Source organism: Salmo salar, chromosome 11 (genome assembly GCF_965601325.2).
Source record: "Salmo salar chromosome 11, fSalSal1, whole genome shotgun sequence".
NCBI classification, from domain to species: domain Eukaryota; kingdom Metazoa; phylum Chordata; class Actinopteri; order Salmoniformes; family Salmonidae; genus Salmo; species Salmo salar.
The window spans coordinates 28,452,364-28,476,369 of record NC_138301.1 but is presented as its reverse complement, the minus strand read 5'-3'; the positions used below and the strand labels follow the sequence as shown (position 1 = coordinate 28,476,369).

At 44.2% G+C, this 24,006-nt stretch overlaps 1 protein-coding gene across 4 annotated transcripts in view; it reads right to left on the bottom strand.

The window, feature by feature from the left end:
• The window catches only part of LOC106562374 (BTB/POZ domain-containing protein kctd15), a 29,330-nt gene extending 5,560 nt beyond the window's left edge, over window positions 1-23,770 (bottom strand). The window contains exons 1-4 of one of the 4 annotated variants that reach the window (XM_014127223.3): window positions 22,934-23,770; window positions 19,895-20,070; window positions 12,370-12,514; window positions 7,466-7,771 (exon numbers count right to left, since the gene is read on the bottom strand). In XM_014127223.3, coding sequence (XP_013982698.1) covers window positions 7,466-7,771; window positions 12,370-12,514; window positions 19,895-20,070; window positions 22,934-22,942 — 636 coding nt within the window. In that variant the 5' untranslated portion in view covers window positions 22,943-23,770. Of the gene's footprint in view, window positions 1-7,465; window positions 7,772-12,369; window positions 12,515-19,894; window positions 20,071-21,221; window positions 21,667-22,498; window positions 22,912-22,933 lie in introns of those variants that run through there. The other 3 variants (XM_014127219.3, XM_014127222.3, XM_014127220.3) reach the window with 3 other exon arrangements.
• Between the last annotated feature and the right edge of the window lie 236 nt (window positions 23,771-24,006).

The window sequence follows — 24,006 nt, the reverse complement described above, 5'->3', positions numbered from 1 at the left end:
CTATTCCCTATGTAATGCATTACTTTTGACCAAGGCCCATAGGGTTCTGGTCTAAACTAGTGCACTATATAGGGAATAGGCCAGGGTGCCAATTGGGACGCAGCCTAATGTGGGCCAGCAGCGTTTTTCTTCTTTCACCTAACTAACTCCAATAATGATAACTACCCCCTCTCCCTCTCTCTTCTCCTCCCCTCCCCTCCGGAGCTCTGTGACGATGACGGAGTCAGTCATTTGTGGGAAAGAGAGGCGGCAGACGGCTGATGGTGAGCTTAAGAGAGGCACTAATTAAGAGACCTGCCGAAGCATCAAACGAACGCTCCCCAAATCCACGACAGACGATGGAGAGGAGTAACGATTATGGAAATGATATTACACTCTCTGCTTTGATCATTGCATCACATTGCATTTTCACCCCATATTTCTTTTCTTTTTTTCTTACATATGTGAGACTGTCACGTTAGTCGACGCGTTCAGTCACAAAGGAGAGAAGGGTTGATCAATAAAGATACTCTTAATTAAAACATTCTGATAATGAGGCATTATTACACTGTAAATACTGTATATTGCATTTAACCTCAAAATGTCATATTGAATTTCAACACATTGATCTTTGATTCAAAATGCCAAATGTACCAATGTTCAAGTGTCTTTAACCCTTCTTGCTGTAAATAAGGTATTGGCTCTTTCACAGAACCCAAAACTCATTGCCCAGGAGTTACAGTGGTTTCTGAAAGTTGCATAGTTGCATACAGTTCTTCACTTCATCCCCTGTGCACCTTCATAAACGTAGCCTACTGTAGCATACTAAACTATTCTCACTGTTGCAGGGTTGACTTGGCTGCAGAGGGATCAGCCACTGTCACATTCAACCCCCACCCCCTGTACAGCATACAGGGACATCACAGCGCTGCCACTCAAACCTGGGGTCGCCATGGGGATGAGCAGGGGATACGTATCAAGCTCGCTCCACTAACCTCCCAGCATCATAACGGAACAGAACGCAGTAGAGACACAAGAGAAGCCGGTGAGGCAGGAATCAAAGTGGATGAGCCTCATGGCTGGAAACAGAGCGTGATGTAATATTGATGGCCACCGGAGTGCACACACACACACACACACACACACACACCGGAGTGCACACACACACACCGGAGTGCACACACACACACACACACATACACACACCGGAGTTCAAACACAAACACTGGAGTTAACATACACACACGCAGGAATGCAGTCACACGAACGTGCGTACACACACACAAACACACACACATCTCCAGAGGGGCTAGAGATGCCTGTGCAGCACTCGTCTAAGTCTTCAGTTGTCAGGACGTAGGGCTGGGGGTCTAAGTCTCCAGTTGTCAGGACGTAGGGCTGGGGGTCTAAGTCTCCAGTTGTCAGGACGTAGGGCTGGGGGTCTAAGTCTCCAGTTGTCAGGACGTAGGGCTGGGGGTCTAAGTCTCCAGTTGTCAGGACGTAGGGCTGGGGGTCTAAGTCTCCAGTTGTCAGGACGTAGGGCTGGGGGTCTAAGTCTCCAGTTGTCAGGACGTAGGGCTGGGGGTCTAAGTCTCCAGTTGTCAGGACGTAGGGCTGGGGGTCTAAGTCTCCAGTTGTCAGGACGTAGGGCTGGGGGTCTAAGTCTCCAGTTGTCAGGACGTAGGGCTGGGGGTCTAAGTCTCCAGTTGTCAGGACGTAGGGCTGGGGGTCTAAGTCTCCAGTTGTCAGGACGTAGGGCTGGGGGTCTAAGTCTCCAGTTGTCAGGACGTAGGGCTGGGTGTGAGTGACAGGTAGAGCAGACTCAGAGTAATGTGGTGCTGCACAGAGGGAGTCTTACTTTGTTTAACTATACATGGCTATTAAAATGTGACAAGGCGCACCGCTGTTTCTACCGCATCTTCATTCTCCACTTCATCACAAGCATCAAAAGACCTATTAGAAAGTGGTTGTCTGATCACACTAAAGTGTTCCATTTCTAGGGGGGACAACTGCTGCCTTCACAATATAAGTTTGTAATAAGCACAGAAAAAAAAAAAAAAAATGTATGAGTTGTATGAAATGTATGCATTCACTACTGTAAGTCGCTCTGCTAAAATGACTAAAATGTAATAAAACTTTGACACAGGAGGGCCAGAAATAGTGTTGGTAGCTAAGTTTATCATGTGCTCTGTGTTTTTTATCCGGAAGGGTGGTGATGAAGGTGGTGATGGTAGTGGTGGTGGTGATGGAGATGGTGGTGGTGATAGTGTGGGTGATGAGGTGGTGGTGGTGAGGGTGGTGGTGGTGGAGATGGTGGTGGTGGTAGTGTGGGTGATGGAGGTGGTGGTGGTGAGGGTGGTGGTGGTGATAAGGGTGGTGGTAAGGGTGGTGGAGGTGGTGGTGGTGGTGGTGGTGAGGGTGGTGGTGGTGATGAAGGTAGTGGTGAGGTGGTGGTGGTAAGGGTGGTGGAGGTGGTGGTGGTGGTGAGGGTGGTGGAGGTGGTGAGGGTGGTAGAGGTGGTGGTGGTGGTGAGGGTGGTGGTGGTGATGAAGGTAGTGATGAGGGTGGTGGTGGTAAGGGTGGTGGAGGTGGTGAGGGTGGTGGTGAGGGTGGTGGTGCTGGTGATGGTGGTGGTGGTAGTGTGGGTGATGGAGGTGGTGGTGGTGAGGGTGGTGGTGATGGTAGTGTGGGTGATGGAGGTGGTGGTGGTGAGGGTGGTGGTGATGAAGGTAGTGGTGAGGGGTGCTGGTGGTAAGTGTGGTGGAGGTGGTGGTGGTGGTGGTGAGGGTGGTGGTGGTGGTGATGGTGGTGGTGGTAGTGTGGGTGATGGAGGTGGTGGTGATGGTGGTGGTGGTAGTGTGCGTGATGGAGGTGGTGGTGGTGGTGGTGGTGGTGGTGGTGGTGGTGGTGAGGGTGGTGATGGTGGTGGTGGTAGTGTGGGTGATGGAGGTGATGGTGGTGAGGGTGGTGGTGGTAGTGTGGGTGATGGAGGTGATGGTGGTGAGGGTGGTGGTGGTAGTGTGGGTGATGGAGGTGGTGGTGGTGGTGGTGGTGGTGGTGGTGGTGAGGGTGGTGATGGTGGTGGTGGTAGTGTGGGTGATGGAGGTGATGGTGGTGAGGGTGGTGGTGGTAGTGTGGGTGATGGAGGTGGTGGTGGTGGTGGTGGTGGTGGTGGTGAGGGTGGTGATGGTGGTGGTGGTAGTGTGGGTGATGGAGGTGATGGTGGTGAGGGTGGTGGTGGTAGTGTGGGTGATGGAGGTGGTGGTGGTGAGGGTGGTGGTGGTAGTGTGGGTGATGGAGGTGGTGGTGGTGAGGGTGGTGGTGGTAGTGTGGGTGATGGAGGTGGTGGTGGTGAGGGTGGTGGTGGTAGTGTGGGTGATGGAGGTGGTGGTGGTGGTGGTGAGGGTGGTGATGGTGGTGGTGGTAGTGTGGGTGATGGAGGTGATGGTGGTGAGGGTGGTGGTGGTAGTGTGGGTGATGGAGGTGGTGGTGGTGAGGGTGGTGGTGGTAGTGTGGGTGATGGAGGTGATGGAGGTGGTGGTGGTGAGGGTGGTGGTGGTAGTGTGGGTGATGGAGGTGGTGGTGGTGAGGGTGGTGGTGGTAGTGTGGGTGATGGAGGTGGTGGTGGTGAGGGTGGTGGTGGTAGTGTGGGTGATGGAGGTGGTGGTGGTGAGGGTGGTGGTGGTAGTGTGGGTGATGGAGGTGGTGGTGGTGATGGTGGTGGTGGTAGTGTGGGTGATGGAGGTGATGGTGGTGAGGGTGGTGGTGGTAGTGTGGGTGATGGAGGTGGTGGTGGTGAGGGTGGTGGTGGTAGTGTGGGTGATGGAGGTGATGGTGGTGAGGGTGGTGGTGGTAGTGTGGGTGATGGAGGTGGTGGTGGTGAGGGTGGTGGTGGTAGTGTGGGTGATGGAGGTGGTGGTGGTGAGGGTGGTGGTGGTAGTGTGGGTGATGGAGGTGGTGGTGGTGAGGGTGGTGGTGGTAGTGTGGGTGATGGAGGTGATGGTGGTGAGGGTGGTGGTGGTAGTGTGGGTGATGGAGGTGGTGGTGGTGAGGGTGGTGGTGGTAGTGTGGGTGATGGAGGTGGTGGTGGTGAGGGTGGTGGTGGTAGTGTGGGTGATGGAGGTGGTGGTGGTGAGGGTGGTGGTGGTAGTGTGGGTGATGGAGGTGGTGGTGGTGAGGGTGGTAGTGGTAGTGTGGGTGATGGAGGTGGTGGTGGTGAGGGTGGTGGTGGTAGTGTGGGTGATGGAGGTGGTGGTGGTGAGGGTGGTGGTGGTAGTGTGGGTGATGGAGGTGGTGGTGGTGGAGGTGGTGGTGGTGAGGGTGGTGGTGATTGAGGCAGACTGCAGGGTGGAGCCATGTTCTCCCTGTTACTAGCTGACCCAGTATGGATTGATAGGCTGGCTATGTGACATGACGTGTCAGAGAGAGTGACTGGGCCATGTAATGTCCCCGGCCCTGGCAGCCCTGGCAGTGAGAGGGGACAGGAAGGACAGGGGCGTCTCAGAGTAGTGTTGCTGTCAGGGTGATGAAGGAAGGATTGCGTTTGGCTTGATCACAGTGCTCCATCACTGTGATGTACGGAGGTGTGTACCGGCCGGCTCCTGCTTCGGGACTGTGTGTGTGTGTGTGTTTGCATGTGTGTGTGTGTGTGTGTGTGTGTGTGTGTGTGTGTGTATACACCTCTGTGGCTCTTTAGCTAAATGTTTTCCCACTTATGCAGCCCAGTCCTTTTTTCCCATGGCTCTACATCACAGGTGGTTTGCATTATTCCCCCTAAATTCCTTTCATGACTGGAGGAATGAATCGTTCACTCACCAAGGTGGGGTTGTTTATAGGTTTTCTCTTTCATTGGAGTTGGCAAGAACGATTTTTCAGACAAAATGAGTTAGTAAGCCGCCCAAAATCTTATTGGTGATTAATTATAATGAATGTACCTGCGCTTGTATCAGAAGAGAAATGCTGTAACTAAGGGCATCAGATGACTCTGTATTTAAAACTGAGACTGAAGAATCCAAACCAGGGCAACACGGAAATACACAAGTTCCCAACACTATTTTCCATCTCTTTCTCAAATCTTTCTCTCTCTTTTTCTCTTCTCTTTCTTCCTCTGTGGGCAGGGTGTGGTTGCATTCCCTTGGGTCGGGGTCCAGGACTGTAATCAGATCACAGGCACATTGTCTGGCCAGGTAAGATGAGGATTATTCTCATAACCTTCTCATACCTTCACGCAACAATGACACAGGACAGGATGAGGAAGTTGTTTAGAAAAATCTCCCCTTACACCAGAAAACACCTCCATCTGCTCTCTGTTCCCCTCACCTCCATCTGCTCTCTGTTCCCCTCACCTACAGCAGCTCAATGAGCCTATCTGCCAACCCCTGCAGTGTGCTTGTGTGTGTGTTTGTGTGTGTGCGTGTCTGTGCGCATGCGCGTTTGTCTTAAAGGGGCCAGCCCAGAGAGAGAAGGAACCCTGACGCGAACAACACCTCCCCATCCGGGCAAATGCTATACGTTGAGACAAAGCCCTCTAGAGCCCCACTCTGTCCCTCATTCACTAACACAAACATCACAAACAGGAAACCCTGAAGAGAAGGCAGGCTTCCGTTTCTACCAGCGCAAAGTCATTCACACGCTGCCTGAGCCCCAAATGACACCCTATTCCCTATATAAGGTGCCATATTCCCCACTATGTAGGGCATATGGTGCCATTTGGGATGCAGGCACTGAATAATGGGGTTTGTTTCACCTCAGCTCCACTGAGAGACAGTGAGTCTGTGGGTTTGTTTCACCTCAGCTCCACTGAGAGACAGTGAGTCTGTGGGTTTGTTTCACCTCAGCTCCACTGAGAGACAGTGAGTCTGTGGGTTTGTTTCACCTCAGCTCCACAGAGGGACAGTGAGTCTGTGGGTTTGTTTCACCTCAGCTCCACAGAGAGACAGTGAGTCTGTGGGTTTGTTTCACCTCAGCTCCACAGAGAGACAGTGAGTCTGTGGGTTTGTTTCACCTCAGCTCCACAGAGAGACAGTGAGTCTGTGGGTTTGTTTCATCTCAGCTCCACAGAGAGACAGCGAGTCTGTGGGTTGGTTTCACCTCAGCTCAACAGAGAAACAGTGAGTCTGTGGGTTTGTTTCACCTCAGCTCAACAGAGAAACAGTGAGTCTGTGGGTTTGTTTCACCTCAGCTTCACAGAGAGAGAGTGAGTCTGTGGGTTGGTTTCACCTCAGCTCCACAGAGAGAGAGTGAGTCTGTGGGTTGGTTTCACCTCAGCTCCACAGAGAGACAGCGAGTCTGTGGGTTTGTTTCACCTCAGCTTCACAGAGAGAGAGCGAGTCTGTGGGTTGGTTTCACCTCAGCTCCACAGTCTGTGGGAAAGGCCTGATAATGAAAACTAAAATAGGAGGGATCCTTCCCAGTCCATTTGAGACAGATGTACGGCGCACACTGAGACCAGACTCAGCGGTAAACATAGTGGGAAAATGTTGTGTTAGTTGATGCGGCCAATTAATTATATTGCAAGCCATTTAAAAATCTATAAAAGAAGTATAAACCGGTTTAGGCTGTTTGAGAAATTGTAAGTATGGTATTAAAAAATGCAATACGTGTATTTCAATCTCCCCGGGCGGTGTTATATTGGAGTCTTTTTAAAAAGAGGAGCTGTGTCTTAAAAAGGAGTCAAACGTAAATTATGCATATCATTTTTTTTCACCCCTCTCATTTTTGCGAGAAGAAAACATGGTCGCAGTGCAGGCAGACAGTGGAGAGGAGACAGGGCTTTGTCCCGCTGCTCAGGCAGCTAGGCAGCAGCCCCGGAGGTGGTCTCTCACATTGGCAGGAGGGCGGTGGAGGTGTCAGAGCAGAACGCCTGCCTGGCGTGTTGGGGGTAGTGTGGGGCATGCTGGGCGCTGGGTGAGGCTCCTCTATGTGTTGATCTGTATGGCTATTGGCAATGAGGTGTTGATGATACCACAGAGCTGTGGTGAGAGGCTGCTCCGCTCCTTAAAGCCTCATTCAAACCTTGGAGAGGGAAGAGTGCTTTCTGAGAGGAAGATTAATATTATTGCTGTGACATACGCCTACAAGTGGCTGAAAAAACATGTCACTATCTCCGAACATCTTAAACAAATTCACTCTAAATCACATCAGAGTAACTATTATCCCATGTGAGTTATGATGAGGGGTTGTTGCTACAGAACAGTCATCTTGTCTGTGGCTACACAAATCAGGTCACATGCCTTTACATGGACATTTCAAAGTGGAGTCCTTGTCCTATAGATCACCAGTGATGACTTTAGAACAGTCAACAGTCAAGTTCACACCTGTAAAACGTGATACACCACTATACCCACTGTAAACCCTGCTCCCTCAAGACTATAGGAAAACAGAAGTCACAGAGGCTCTCTGGGGTTTTCATCGCCAGGACAAAAAACCTTCTAGTGATGATTCAAGACGGCTGCCGACATTCATGCACAGACAAAACGTTATCTACCTGGACAGAGTTGAGCCTGCAGTAACCGTTGAGGGGGAAGCGGATGACGTGCGTGGGGTCCTGGTTCCAGCCGGCGTTCACCGAGTTGCACATGACGTCTCCAGTCTCGGGGAAGATCTCCTCGATGAGCACCTTCTCCCCGCTAAGGGCGATCCTCTCACCTAGGTCAGGCGTCACCCGCACCACCAGGCAGTCACAGGGCTGGGCCGTCCTGCGCTGCTCCCTCTCCTGCTTCCAACGCTCCAGCTCCTTAATCATGGGGGACAGCTGGTAGTACCGAGCCTCCTCGTACAGCAGGTGGAACTCCTGGATGGGACAGGATAGGAAACATGCACAAACACTCAAATCCAAGTCATTTTCATGACAGACCTCTTTGTCCTTTTCACGCCACTTCGATACGAACTGATTTTCTTAGCAAGTTAGGAGAGCATTTTTGCTAACCCTAACCCTTTCCCTAACCCTAACCTCAGACTTCTAACTTGCTACGTTAATTCTCCTAACCTGCTGTGTAAATTCTCCTAACCCTCAATGAAAAAAATCACTTCTGTATCAAAGTGGCTTTAAAAGAGTGTATTTTATAGTCCCTCATATTAATCTCATGGTATTTCCTGGTTACAAATGATCTCGGTTAGGCCCACATTGAACATTAAAATATCTCAGATTGAAGAATGATTCACTGGTAAACCAGATCAGTCTCCAGTTGATTACAAGAAAGGCCTGTATTTTTTTTAATTAACAGAACCACAGCCATGCTAACCATGGCCATAGCTGCAATCAGCCAGTCACTCTCTACTCCAACAGTAGCTGTTGGCAGGGCTGAGTAATCCTCTAGCATGTTGTATTGAGCTCTACTCTATAGAGGCCTGTGTCAGTGAGGCGAGGCTCAGCGAGCCCAGGCTGCAGTGATGTGGGATGGGATGGTACATTCCTGTGTGCAGACAGTCTAGCTGCAGCAGATTGCCTAGCTGCCTCCCCCCCCTGGGCTGTGCTTGCTGGGGGCCATTTGCCCCTGCGCTCTTGCCTCTAATTTCCCACAAGACCAGATGGCACCATCGTTCAACACTACCATAGAAAATACCAGGAAGACTGAGGAGGAAAGGCAAGCTATTGGTAGTTAGCTAACAGAGGGGAGGTGAGGGGAATATATATGGGAGAAGAAGTGAACATGAGGACAATTATAATATAATCCATGGTTGAATTTTTATGCATGCTTTGCACAGAGGGGATTTTATGGTAATGTCTAATGTGAATAGTGGCCCGATGTTAAGCTCTGATTTCACAATTCTATATTGTGTCAAATGAGTATTGTAAATGTGCTTGCAAAACAATCAGTAATTGATTTAGCTACCGGAAGCTCTAGCTGAAAATTTCACAAAGGTAAATTGCTACATTTATGGTAGCTGCATTCCTAAAAATGTTATTTGATGTATTTCCTGTACAAAGGGTAAGTCGAAAATACACAGAGCTTAAGATAACGTCGTCACAAACCTTGGACCTGTGCTGTTACTAACTAGCAGCAGCATTGCTAACTAGCATAGCTGGTCACATTGTTGAAAAGAGCTATGGGATATTAGAATCTTGTTCTCTTAACAATATTTCCCATGACATAGTGAGTTGCCATACCCTCCATATATTTGGTCAGTATCAGGACCTTCTAATCATTCTCTTTATAAAAGAATCTGGTTCAAGAGAAAAGTTGATGATCGCAGTGTATTGTAGTCTTTATGCACTTCTAAAGTAAGTTAGGGTTTGTGCAGAGGAAAGAAAGAGAGAGTGCCTGTTTCAGTCTGACTGCATCATCATTGGCTGTGGGTGTTGGGTGCTAGGGGTGCTGGGGGAACCAAATCTAAAAAGAGTTTTCCCTCGCCTCTCCAGAACACTGTTGGGTACAGAGTATGGTACGGCAATAGCAGCAAATAACATATTATTAACCCTGCCTGCCTCAGTCAGGATGGAAGAAATAGCCACTTTCAAATCCCCCTGCATGTAAAACCCTAACATGAAAAACCTTCTGCTTCTTTAACCCTCATTCAACCCCCCATCTGAAAACCAGGAATGGCCCAAAACCAACTCTAGCTGAAGCAGGCGGTGACGCAACACATCTTAAGCAGACATTCTAATATTTAATATTACAGAATGTGAAGAGGTGGGTCGGTCCCTTTTTTTCTCTCCCTTCTCTTGGCCCTTCTCATTGCGGCTGACAAAATACGTAAAGAGACGTTCCCCCTTAGGGGCTCTCTGTATCGAAGTGTAGCTCCTCATCCTTCACACGTCTGAAGCCAGAGATGGATGTGTTTTTAACAGAGGTCTGTCTGCGAGGCACTTTAGTTATCCTGAGCCTGAGCCGGGCAGAACAGAAAACAACAGAATAATCCTAACGTAATGCTGAAGTGAGGATGAGAGGGTAGACAGGCCCAACAGCTCTGTCTTGGCTGTATGCTGCCAGCTCCAAGAGACAATCTATCCCACAATCCTGTGTCCAGACAGGCCGGTTGAGTTCCAAAATAATGATCCAACCTGATCACCCACTGGCAAGGCAACATCGCAGGGAGGGATGGAGGGAGAATGGAGGATGGGGGGGGGGGGGGGGGGGTGGAGGGAGGGAGAGCAAAATAGAGAGATGGGGAGAGAGCGACAGAGAAGGAGCAGACAGAGAGAGATTATCTTGATCCAAAACAAGAACAAAATACTTTTTACAGGTAACTAAACCAACAAAATTAGAAGTTACCTTCTGCACTGTCATTTGACATGGATATGGCAATACCACTGACCTATATTCAGTGATAATGAACAAGACGATAATGAATGTGAAATGGGAAATGAATTAGCCGTAATATTACAATAACACTTTGTCTAGCACTGTGAGTGACTGAGAAATCTACTGGATCGTTCTGAGAAATAAAGAACTTACTCTTCATTGATCAAATAATATCATTGTAACATGCAAAAATACACCAGAATGCTTAAAGACCATCACCTAATTTGACTGGGCATTGCTTACACACTTTGTGATTCATTGTAGTCTGAATAATGTCTGAAATATGTCATGTGGAAAGCACATTAAGGGTGAATATTGTATTACATCTACTGATATATGCTGAATATTTGTTACTATTCTGCTAAGCAGGCTTTCACATTGATTTAGCTAAACACACAGCATGTTGGCTGCCAGCAGCAGAAGAGACCCAGGCCTGGGGCGACACCAACACTGATTGTGTTCAGATAAGAACATGCTCAAGTCCTCCTAACCATATTTGCATTTTTTTCAGAGTTCACACAAATTGAAAGGTATGCAGATCAACAGAGAGAGAGAGAGAAGGCTGGATGATGCGAGTGAATTCATGTAATGAGTTGAAACAATGAGGCCTGATGCTGCATTCGTTTGACTTACAGTCATTGACTGATTGGACTGTGTAGAATAGGAGTGGATGAGAACAGCTATAGCTTCCATACAGTACACTATACAGATCAAACCAAAACCAAAATGTAATTTGCCAAAAATGTGAAGGAAGCTTTCATGTTCTCACTGTTGTTCAGGTCAGTCCCCATTCAGCTGTAATGCTTAGCCCTGAGAGTTAGCCAGAGTGATGAACTACTCCAAGCCAACAGGGGAAAGACATGGAAATGTGGGTATAATAAGCTGAACTAAAAGGGATCCGGATGGACAGGAACAGATGGAGCACTGAATATGCTCTCCTTAGACATCATCAACCAGAACTTTACATTTTACTAATTGTGTTTTAGATCGATCAAAGTGGTTATATCACAGAAGATTTGGCCTGAGTCCATGATCGATCGTTGGCCTGAATCTTTGCTCTGTTACTAAATAGAATAACTTAGTAACAATAATATGTGTATATTTCCAGAGCCGGTTGTTTTGCTAAGCCAAGCGCATCCAGGAAGGAGTCTCCTCATGCGCACTCTGAAACAGGAGACAGGTGTGTGCAGCCACAGTGGGCTAACATGGACCAAAGTCGCTCCAGTTTCCCAGGTAGAGCACTGTATAAAAGTGTGTGTTTTTGTGTGTGTGTGTGTGTGTGTGTGTGTGTGCGCGCACAGGCGTGCGTGTGCGTGCGTGCGTGCGTTTGTGTCTGTCTGTAGACATCCCCTACAGTCCACTCCCTCCCCACACATTCCCTTCTGTCAGACTCAAGACCACATTATTCTCACCTTCTCTAGTATTCCTACTTCCCTCTCAAGCCCAGTTCCTTTAAACTGTCATGGCACTCTATTGAGAGCAGAGAGAGAGGCAGTGGCTGGGAGACTGGGTGGTACTGTCAGACTGGAACAAGTGGAACAGGGGCTATACGGCCTGTTTCACCTGGCCTCACCTCTATAGAAATCATTGTTTTGTGAGAAACAACAGCTCTGGGCTTTGGTTCACATCACAGAACTATGCTAAGTTTTAGACCGAATTTTCACCTTTCCTCCACTGTATATTAAAGGTTCAGTCTGAGATCTTAAGCACTTACAAATTTGTAACATATTGTCCAAATTGCATTAAAAAAAAAATATATATATATATATATATATATATATATAATATATAATAATTTGCAATTCGTAACATATCAAATTCAGAACTACTGGCTGAAATTATACAAAACCTTCAAAGCATCACTTTAATGATAAATCGGTGGGGATTAATTTGATTTGATTTCCAATGTTTTATTAATAAAACAAATGACTGCTGATATTGACCTATTGAATGTGAATGTAATGTTAATAACGTTTACAATATAAATTGATAGACAGCGAAAACTAACATGTTGGACATTCTTCTCAGATGAGAAGAACTTTGAATCAATCATCTATCCTTTGTATATCTCTACACTGTGTGAGTTCATACAGAGCACATACAGTACACATGATGCTATGGTGTGCAAATACAAATCATCATGTACCTTGAAGTCATCTGGGAGAAGCAGTTTGCAGGTCCTGAGGAAGCTGAGAATGTAACGGAATATTTCTCCATCCCTGTCGATGAAGTAGTGCTGCTTCAAGCTGTCCAGCACGATAGGCTCTGTGCCATTAAACAGACGGCTGATTCTGGAAATTGAAACACACACACACATATAATGGAATGAGGTTGAGTTGAGCGGCTGCCTTCAAACAATTACCCTCCATTTATTTTTCCACTTTATTAGCTCTAAGTCTGAAATATATTAGCATCCTGGTTGAAACAAGGGGCTTAGGGCACATTTCCTGTGTTCCAGGCCTGTTTGAAGTGTCCCTTCTGCTGTGTGATTAGGACAACATACAGTGTCTCGGCCGGCACTTACAGAAATTCATGTTATGGGTTCAGTTTAAAGCTCTATTACTAAAGGGTAAATCAAACATGTACCTGAAATATGATATATGTTTCTCTATAGTGTTTGAATCCATGATGCTCTGATGCTCATACTCTGATACCTATTTGTGTTTTAAATACAAATGTTCCACTGAATTATGTATTGATTTGGTTCATTGTTGAAAACAAGTAAGAGCCCAAGTGTGACTATTACACCTCGTGCCGATCACTGTAAAAATCAGCATTCACTCAAAAAGTAATCTCTCTAAAATAACTGACGCAGGTTTCCCATTAGAATGCAGAACAACAGAGGGAAATCCCATGAATTATGGACATAACTTCTAAGTAATAAGACACCTGTAGCTTGCCAAGCATCCATCCAGCCTCTCAAAATGTAACCTGGAGTGAATAAGGAGCAAGGCTAACACTGGAAATTGCTGTAATCTGTTAGCTTTCATCCCACCATATACTGTCGATACGATGCCTTGAGATAAGATTGGACAACTACAAATGTCTCTCATCTCTTGTGAGGTTGTCATGGTACAGGTGTAAGATCTTAATTTGATCACCCTGTTGCAGGAGAACTTTCCTGCAATGCAGGAAATAAAAAATGTGTAGTGTATTTGACGTTTACAAAGGCTTCTGAAGTCTGTAATTTCCACTTTTAAATTTCAGACTTGATTTTCCCTTTCAAAAAACAATCCCTTAATTATAATCCACATAATAATTCACATTTCCTGTTGCTGCAGGATTATTTTCCTGATGTAGCAAACTGGCCCAAATTAAGATCCTACATCATTAGCTACTGTAGCTCTCAACCATTAGTTCATTCATTTCACCTCAGATCTGCACTAGGTGTATAGTAGCTATAGACCTGGAAGGAAGAGAAAGAGGACTTTTATGTTGGTCATTATTAGAGACATGATCGACATGGTGTCTCAATCACTGTTTTTCTTAAGTATTTGTATGAGTCACTCAACAGTTTTCTGTAGAAGTGGCAGTTCAGAGTATTTAGAGTAACCTTTAAAATGGTTTCACTGAAACATTTCCCTCCTCTCTCCCAGAAACAGCTCTTGGCAGAGAGAAGGCTTCTCTGTTATCATTGTTCTGATGTAATCAGCTCTTTAATCATGCTAACAGCTTTTAGGTCAGCTGAGTACAGTTAAACCACAAAGAAAATCACCAGAAAGTCTAATTCTCACAAGCTGCTTTTGCCCAGTGACTGTTAAATCTTGTTATAAGACATAACACAAGAAAGAGAGAAGCTATGGGAATCTCTACACACACACACAGCTGTACTACATTTTAGTCATTTAGCAGACACTCTTATCCATAGCAACTTACAGTAGTGAGTACATGCATTTTCATACTTTGTCATACAGGTCCCCCGTGAGAATCAAACCCACAACTCCAGCATTGCAAGCACCATGTTCTACCAAGTGAGCCACACGGGACCATTTTATAGCTTTGACTTTATAGTTTACGTTTCTAAAGCGAATTGCATTTACTTTCCATTACAATCCTTTGCTTTGTAAAGACACACACAGTGCCTGTATCAAAGGGCTTCATCAGGTATAGACTGAATCCTATCATGTAGAATTTGCCCTGTTTTTCCTTTTCTGTTAACTGTATAAAGAGAGCCAGTGCAAAGATGCTCTCCCTCTCTTTCTCTCCAATCTATTTCCCTCCCCTTCTCTCTCTCTCTTTCTCTCCATCTTGCCCCTCTCTCTTTCTCCCTTTCTCTCTGAAAATCGATGCAAAATGCTTTATAAAAAACCAATACTCATCTCCCTGTTATGCCCGAGGTGTTCCTTTCTCATATGGTCTTGCAATTCTTCCAGCTAGAATTTCACCATACCCCTCCAGGCTAACTCTGTTTTTCATCTCCACTTTTTTAAAAAGCAATTAAAATGCTGCCTGTTTTTCTTTTCTTTCTTTCTTTTTCCCTCTCTCCATTTCTGTATCTCCCTCGGTCTCAGTGTTTCCTTTTGGTAAATCACCGATTGGGGGCCCTCAACACCTGAAAGACGGACCCCCGCCCTCGACCAGCTTTGTTTCTGTCATGTCAGACAGGTAGAGAGAAAGAGAGCTATACACCATCCATCCTGCCTGGCTCAGAGAGAGAGAGAGAGAGAGAGAGAGAGAGAGAGAGAGAGAGAGAGAGAGAGAGAGAGAGAGAGGAGAGAGAGAGAGAGAGAGAGAGAGAGAGAGATGGTGATAGAGAAAGAGAGAAGAACAGTGAGGGAGAGAGCGAGAGCGAGCGAGAGAGAGCGAGAGCGTGAGCGAGCGAGCGAGAGAGAGAGCGCGAGAGAGAGATAAGGGCAGAGTGGGAGTTTGTGAAGGACAGGAGCGTCTCTGATCTCCCATCCCAGCGGTGCTGAGTAGAGGCAGCGTGGTTGAGCAGGCTGTAGGTAGGCATCTCATGGTCCCACACATGTCAGACTAACAGTTTAGAGTCTGAAACTCATGGCTAGGGGTGTGGGTGGGTCAAGACAAGTGCAGCTTTTCACTCTCTCCAAAATGAAAGACCTGAGCTGTCTTCAATAGATTCCCAATTAATTCAGACATACATTGCAGGACATCTTACATATGTCTGTGAAAACAAATGCCCAGAGAGTGTGTTTGGATGAATGTATCAAACCCAACTTCAAGGGAGTACACTGGCTCTGTGAATAGATTTACAACTGGGTTGGGATGCCCATTGTCAAGTGTACACAGAAATTAAAACTGAAGGTTCAAATATTACTGAACTCTTGACTATCTCAAACTTTAATGAATAATGTTGTTCATGTGTAAAAGACATTCATAAAGGGGAGTAATAGTGCGTTTAGAGAGTGGTATATTGAGTGAAAGTAGAGTGTGTTTAGAGAGTGGTATATTGAGTGAAAGTAGAGTGTGTTTAGAGAGTGGTATATTGAGTGAAAGTAGAGTGTGTTTAGAGAGTGGTATATTGAGTGAAAGTAGAACAAGTGGTATAGTAGCACAGTACAGTGGTTTCCAAACTGTGGGGGTCCACCCCCCCACCCTCAAAAAAAAAAGAAAATTGTAGAATGCAATTTAGAAATTGGGTAGTGCATCATCAGTATTCCTCTTGTCATGTCAGTCATTGTGTACCTTAGAGAGATATTTATAACTTGTCAGAAATGTCCAGATCAACTAGCCCATGTCAGCTAAGGTTTTTTAGCTAGGTTTTTTTGCCCATAGATTTTGTTGTGATGTTTGACTCACTGAAATATTACATGAATACACATTAGACATGACAAAATGTGTAGAATTGCAATAAAATTAGCTTTATTCCAGAAAAATGTTCTCTCCACCAACAAGAGGGGTGTGAACAGTTTGTGTCATGAACAGTGCTTGTGCCCATAGAAATAGACATGGGGGGGTCCCAAATGCTGGAAGAGGGGCATAAGTAAAAATGTTTGGGAACCCCTGGCATTGTAGACAGTACCAGGGATGGATGCAGGTAGTTAGAGTGTTGGGCCAGTAACCAAAAGGTTGCTGGTTTGAATACCCAAGGTGATGTTTTGTTTTTGTTTTTAAGCTATACTATATACCATCCCTCATAGCTAATGGAAACAAGAGAAATTGTCAAAATAAGTAATAACTAGTGTCAAGTGTCATTTCAAAATAGTTTCCTTGTCTGTGTAATATTCTTCTCATTTACTTTCCTCAGCCTCAGTAGAATGGAGCTCTGAAGCTTATCTCCTTAACTGTGAACTCCCCAGAGCGGGTATCAATGTTTGATGACCCCTGTCCCTTAATGCAGTCTGTACAGAGGAAGATGAATACCCAGACATTAGTTACTAGACTAAGTTTCTCTACGCACTCTGCATTATTAACGCAGCAATCTATTAAAAGTAATCATCAACTTACAATTCTTTGAACCTTGTTCTTTAATTGTCAAGTTTCAGTGGATCATGGATGGCGGACTAGGACTAGACTCCTCCATGCACACCACACCGGATGTCCTCTAAAAAGACTGCATATAAGTCTGGTTATTGCAGTGTAATTGTTTTGCTTTCTGTCAGCCATTATCCTAATTCACACAAAAGGGCTCCTCCTCCACTGGCTCCAGAGGAAAGTGAACCCCTGAGGCAGACTGTGTGGAACACTGAGGAGGCAGAGAGAGAGAGAGAGAGAGAGAGAGAGAGAGAGAGAGAGAGAGAGAGAGAGAGAGAGAGAGAGAGAGAGAGAGAGAGAGAGAGAGAGAGAGAGAGAGAGAGAGAGAGAGAGAGAGAGAGAGAGAGAACTGGCTCTCACATACACAGTGGTATCCTGTCATTCCTCTTACTGTAAAAGCACTGCTACTCCCTACTATACAGCGTGTATGCTACATTTGTATGGCTTTTCACCCTCATGTATAATGTATATGCAATGTGTAACATCATTATGCAACATCATTATGTGAGGTCAGTGAAGGCTCCTCAGAGGAGGAAGGGAAGGGCCATTGTCCTCAGTGAATTTCATAAAAAAGAATTTCATAAAAATAAAAATAGTAAAACATTTAAAAAGTTATTATTTTTAGATACAACTATACTAAATATATTCACATCTCACCAAATAATTGATTAAAACACCCTTTTTGCAATGAAGGTCTACAGTAGCCTCAACAGCACTCTGTAGGGTAGCACCACGGTGTAGCCGGAGGACAGATAGCTTCCATCCTCCTCTGGGTACATTGACTTCAATAAAAAACCTAGGAGGCTCATAGTTCTCACCCCCTTCCATAGACATACACAGTAATTATGACAACTTCCGGAGGACATCCTCCAACCTATCAGAGCTCTTGCAGCATGAACTGACATGTTGTCCACCCAATCAAAGGATCGAAGAATGAGTACTGAAAGCATAAGCTACAGCTAGCTAGCACTGCAATGCATAAAATGTGGTGAGTAGTTGACTCAAATAAAGAGAAAGACAATAGTTGAACAGTTTTGAACAAATGAATTTCTTCCAACATGAAGGAGAAGCAAGAGAGAGATAGAGAGAGGGATTTCATCATTTTCACTTTCAATTTCACTTACGTAGCTAGCAAATGCTACCTAGTTTAGCCTAACACAACACTGGAACTCTTCCAAGTCAAGGTAAGCTTTTGATTTACTAATTTATTGCCACCGGGGCCCGACAGGGTAAGTGCTAAACTGCTTACTGACTGTACACTGTAACTTTACTGCATGATTGTAGTGGGTTTACTAATGTGTTAGTTCTATTAGCTATGTTGACTATGACGTTACTTTAGCTAATATGGTGACAACAATGTAGGCTGTGTGTAGCGGTTATGATATGGTTTGGCTTGGAAAGGTTTTTTCGCCTGGTCACATTAAAGCTGATGTGTTGTGCATTGAAGTCCACAAGTGAAGGGAAAAGGTGAGAGGAGGAGAGCGCATGGATACGAGAAGGAATACAATCTGGCTGATAGGAAAGTCAACTGTGTTCACGCATGATCAGAGGGGTATTCATTCTGCCGATTCTGTTGAAAAACGTTTCTTAGCAAACAGAACGAAACGTGGAAAAACATATCTGAATTTGTCCAATAGAAACTCTTGTTTGCAACTGTTGGACTAATGATTACACCCTAGATCAGCTAGATGCAGGCAAGAGTATGCAAGGCGGTATTGAAAGTGTCACTGTCTGTAGCCTCAAATTTTTCTCACGACCTGAGTGCACCAAAGTCATAAACCCTTCATTCATAGGCTAATTTGTAGCAACCTCATAATTGGTATAGGGAAAATTTTAGTATCATGTTGTAGCCTAAACCAATTGCTGTTACATTGAATTTGGTGATTGGAATATGAATGGTAGTCATCCAATATGCTGTAATACAAATAAGGCCATGTTCATTAAAAAAACGTCCTCCCTCATTTTAAACGGTACATGGTGTGAGGTACATGGTAGTGTAAAAGTTACATGATAAATAGTATAAACATAAGTGTAAAACAACACGGTATCATTTGCATAATGTACATCCGGGTATATGTGTGGCTGTATAGTGAGTGTATATGAAACAACCTGTATTTGAACATCTGGAAAGTCATCCAAATATATAAACTATTGATATACTGAAACTCAAATTCTATTGTCATAAAATGGTGGGTAATATGCACATAATGCTAGTAATAACTAAAACGTTCACTCAGGTATTGTGTACCTGCAGTGTCTTATCCTGTCTTGCTGTCCAACCCTCTTAAATGAACCAAACACACAGCTTATAGCAATGACAGGCATGACATAATAATACTAAGGATAAACAATGGCCTATTATAGGCATGGAGATTTTCTCACAAGATAAATCATGCTCGTTTATGGACATAGAAAACAAAGTAGTTGACAGTGATTTCCTGTCAGAGCTGTGTGAATATCCAAGGCTTATGTTGATACTTTTCCTCTAAGCATTTCCTTAGATTTTCCTACAAACTGGTGTATGTTAACCTTGGCTTAGCTGAAACTCTGGCTTCAAGTAATAGCAATTGACTAGAGCATGTAGTTCATGGAATATATAACATAAGGGGTAATTTCTATAGAAAGCATGAACTAACTTCAGCATAAACTATTAGCTTTACTATAAAGTTTCATGGCTGGTTTTAGTTGCAAATCATTTGGACATGGGTTAGAGATGGTTTTAGATAAATTGGTTTTGTTACTAGAATGGGGAAATAACAGCTGACATTTTCTCTCTCCATAATGTACAATTAAAGTGGATAAACCTGTAGCATCATTTCAGTGAATGAAAGAGTCAGCAACTGCAATTTACACATTTCCATGTGTTATAAACAGGTTATAATCAAATACAATTCAAATGAGGCCATATGGAGGTTAGGCTATCCAATATACAACATCAAACTACAGAGAAACAATCATTGAAGCAATCAAGTATATCACTGATATCAAAAACTTGTAATGAGGGGTTTTGGAGCATCATGTCCTAACAAAAGTGTTACTGAGCACAATGACTTATTTAAGTTTATGGTGGGAGACAATTTCAAGTACAATATATATCAGTAGGCTACACTCCTGTATTAAAAATGTTCAAAATGAATCCTACAACAAAAGCACCTTGGGTGGCACATCTTGGCACTGTGGATAATAAACGAGACAAACACATTTCACTTATTGAATGAGAATATCCGATTCCTTACCTTGAGTCTGGGTATTTGGTGAGAGTAGCCAGGCTACTAGTATACATGTGTCCCCCGACGTCAATGTGAACCGGAGCATTCGACTTTGTCAGTTGAGCCGGTAGAGGGATTCCTTGTGTCGACATAGGAGATACCGGGGACCGGGTCAAAGACAGTCGTGACATGCTTCTTCCTTCCTGAAAACAAGTAAATGGAAAAGCCATAGACATCATAAATTACTCGGGTCTCCAGAAAGTCTGTATCTTCCACTAGTGCGATCCTGAGCCTTATCAGATCACTTCCATGTCTGTCTGCTCGCATATTTAGTTTACAAATTATTGCCACCGTTCTAATGAAGTATGTTTGCATCTTTTCATTCAACGCCGGAGGGCAGGATAGGAGGATGATTATTACGGCTCCCGAAAGAGGAATGCTAGGTGTCAGCCTCTAGGGGGATAAAACAAACTGCAATATTCTAATTAAAGGTCGTGTTATGTGTTAGACGTGATATGCCCAGACACACCAACCACCAATCTAAGAATACGGAATCCAGGGCATTTGTTCCCGATGAACTCTGTTCCTGAACCAGACATAAGAAAACATTCACCCCTTACAAGACTGTTGTGTTGTTTTTTTATTTTACCCCCACACAATAATGTCCTATACATGTAAATGTAATACAAAAGTTACTGGTGCATCAAAAATAGCATCTCATATCAAACACTATAAAACATAACAGGACCAACCAAGATGTGAAGACAAACTACTTAAAAACTATAATATCTGTCATGAAAATGTATGTGAATGTACATGGTCAGGAGTTTTAATTAATTGCTCGGGAATCCTCCAATGACCTTTTAGAAACGTGGGCACGCTTTTGCCACATGTTCAACCGAGAAAGGACGCAAATCCTCAGGCTGGTTTGAATATTGGGGATGTTGGATGGAAGGCATGGGAAACATATGACCACTTCATGAATGTCAACTATCCGTTACATGAATCCCTCCCAAACTAGGTAGCATTCACTGGGTTGGCGCGCTTCAGGCCACAGCGCTGTCCGAGGCGCATGGATACAGCTCGTCAGAGTTCGGTTAAACAATGATGTAGGCTATTAAACAGACATTTGGGGATTGGGGATCATAGTTGCGTACAACCAATCACCACAATCGAATTTAATCAAGATTGATCAAAATAACATGTTTTCCTATGGGGATTTACTTTGTAATTTGCGCAAATTACGCACATGCCTGTCAATTAAATCCCAACATCTCAACTCACAAACGTTTAATTAATATCAGAGTCAGTTTCAGTGGAAACAGATATAGTTAGAAAATGTCAAGCAACTTACATTAGGATGTGGTTTCATGAAAAAATATATATCCATCATGTCTGCAAAAATGGCGGGTCGCTGGAATAAGCTAAATTATTATAACTTGAAAGAAAGGCATTTCATCAACTTGTTCTTCCATGCAAGAGCACATTTACTAAACTTTGAATGTTAACCATAAAAGGTCAACAGAAGGCAGTTGTTAGGGCTCATTCAGCCCTTTGCTCCAGGCGAGATGCCCTGGGGCACAAAGTGTTGTTGAAGACTACAGAATTTTCCAGGGTGTTGCCCGCCTCGCTGTGTACACCACCAAGCCTTCAGGAATAATGAACATTTAATACGCACGCTGGATGATACATTTCAGGCCCCAGTGAAAGAAAGACTTCAAAAGACTTAAGAAGTTTTTGGCGTATGAGGCTATCCCACCCCTTCATTTAGCCATGGGCCACAGTAACCAATACCGATAATATTGTTGGGGGAATATATACCAGATAGGAGGCGCACACACACACACACCACCACCACACACACACACACACACACACACCCGAGTTAAGATGGGAGGAGTTGACGGAGTGGAGGGTAACGTAAAATATTGGAAAACATATTATTATTATTATTATTATTATATATATATATATATATATATGGGGGGCAAAGATTATCATTATTAAAAGGCTATAAGCCAAGAAACTCGATTCCCTTATAGTCTCACAAGAGTTCTGAAATAAAAAAAGACAAATACCGGAACTATTACCATTGACTCGTTTGAATGAGATCAACTGACATCTGCTCCGTGGCTTTGTGTTATAATAGTTTCCTATTGACCAACATTCCAGCTGTAGTAACTCTAGCCAACAAGCCGGTTTGAAACGTTCACAAGAGTTGGGTTTCACTGTGGGCAACGGTGTACCAAAGAAAGATATTTGACTATTGTACAAAGCAAAGATTAGAATGTGCGTAATTGTTCTAAAATAAAATAGCCCAAAATAACATGCACAGTAGCAGAGATCCATAGTGTATCCACTTTTGCCCTCTTGAACACAGTTTACATGGATGCCCACGGATAGCCTACTTCTACCAGATGCACAATATGGCGTCTTACTAATTTCTACCAACAGGAAGTTATGATCCAGAGACGTTTGATTCAAAAGCGAACAATGCGTAAAATTAATGCGTAAATATGCCAACAGCATCAACAGACAACAAGGGAAAGACTACAGCCTAGACAAACATTCACACCTTTCCCAGACTGGACAAAACATAGCCCTACTACAAGTGAAGTTATTCCAAATTACCTGGTGTTGAGTATAGTTTGTTCGCTGATACTGCAGGCTATCATACCATGAGGAAATGCCGTATCTTAATATGAATTTAGTCATACCGTTTCAAACATCGTAGGAGTCCGAGGGAATCCGTGCCAGTATCTATCAGTCCCAGCTCATGACTGCGTTCCCCTTTTTCACATGCCCCGAGTTTCGTAGAACTAGAGTGCCATCTAATAGCTGATCCAAGCATTCTTCAAGTAGAATCCGCTCCTTTGGAACAAAACTGCCAACACTGTATCCACAAACTGTTCTAAAACATGTGAATCTACCAGTGAAAGCTACATTGATTAAAAAGAAGGGTCGCTGTGGCTTTAAATATCTATCTATAGCTGATGCTGGCTGACTTGCTCAGACCAAGCTCTTTCCACAAAAGCGGCACAGGAAGAAGCAAAGCAGCGTTCTTACCTTATACATAGATGAGATCTCTCCTTTCTCTTTTCGGTTCTTATTTGTATACACTTAAAATTTGAGTCGGTCAAAATCCTGCTTCGTATTTTAGCTTCTTGAGTGCCTTTTTGCTTAAATGATACTGCCGGTCTGTTATGAGAAGAAAGACAATAATCCTGTCCCTAAATAACAGAGCAGCGCTAAAAAACGAATTCTTGCTTCGGGCTGCCCAAACGCCTCTGGGGCAAGGATTAGGCTACAATTAGCTCAACTCTACTCGCACCCAGTCAGATTTTAAAAACGAATAAGTGATACTCTCTCCCTGTTACAAAAATGATGTCTATGACCAGATATAATAATGATTGCTAGGTTTTTCGTATTTTCCAGTAAAACATATAAATATACCAGCCCCTGTAACGGTTTAACGTTCTGGTTTGCAGGGGGTAACGGTTAAGTGCTATTCACTATCAAGCAAGTGTCACGTCGCTCAATATATTTAGAGCAGGAAAAAAGCAGATTTTAATCATTGTCATTTCCTCTGATGTAAAATTTCCCCAGGCATTTCCAGCTAGGCATACATTTCCATTCTCCAGTTGAATAAGTAAAACAGGGCACGCTTCCCTAGTCGTGTACTTACAGCTATTATAAAGGCACACTAGTAACTTGTCGACAAAGTGTCAATACAATAATAATATGTAGATATCCTTGGATACTTTTCATGCGGCGATTTTCCCCTGTCCCTTCTCCACTAACGTCTCCAGTAGTAACACCAAATGTCCTGTAGGCCATTAAAACCAAATGACGTCTATCGACATGCATTCTGCTATTGCAGAAAGCGCCCTCACAACCTGCCTCCAGCTAAACGCGCCATTTCAATTATAGCACAGGGCTAGATGATGTCTGCAGTGAAGATTTCCTATGCAAACAGCGAGGCAGACTGCTAGCACAGCTAAAAGATGTTACTAATTTACCGAAAGATGCATTATGTTCAATTAATATAACGGTTTGGCATTTTATTTTTATTTTGTTATATAAAACGCTACTATGCCCCCCAAAATATAAATCAATGTTGCATCACACGTATAGTAGGC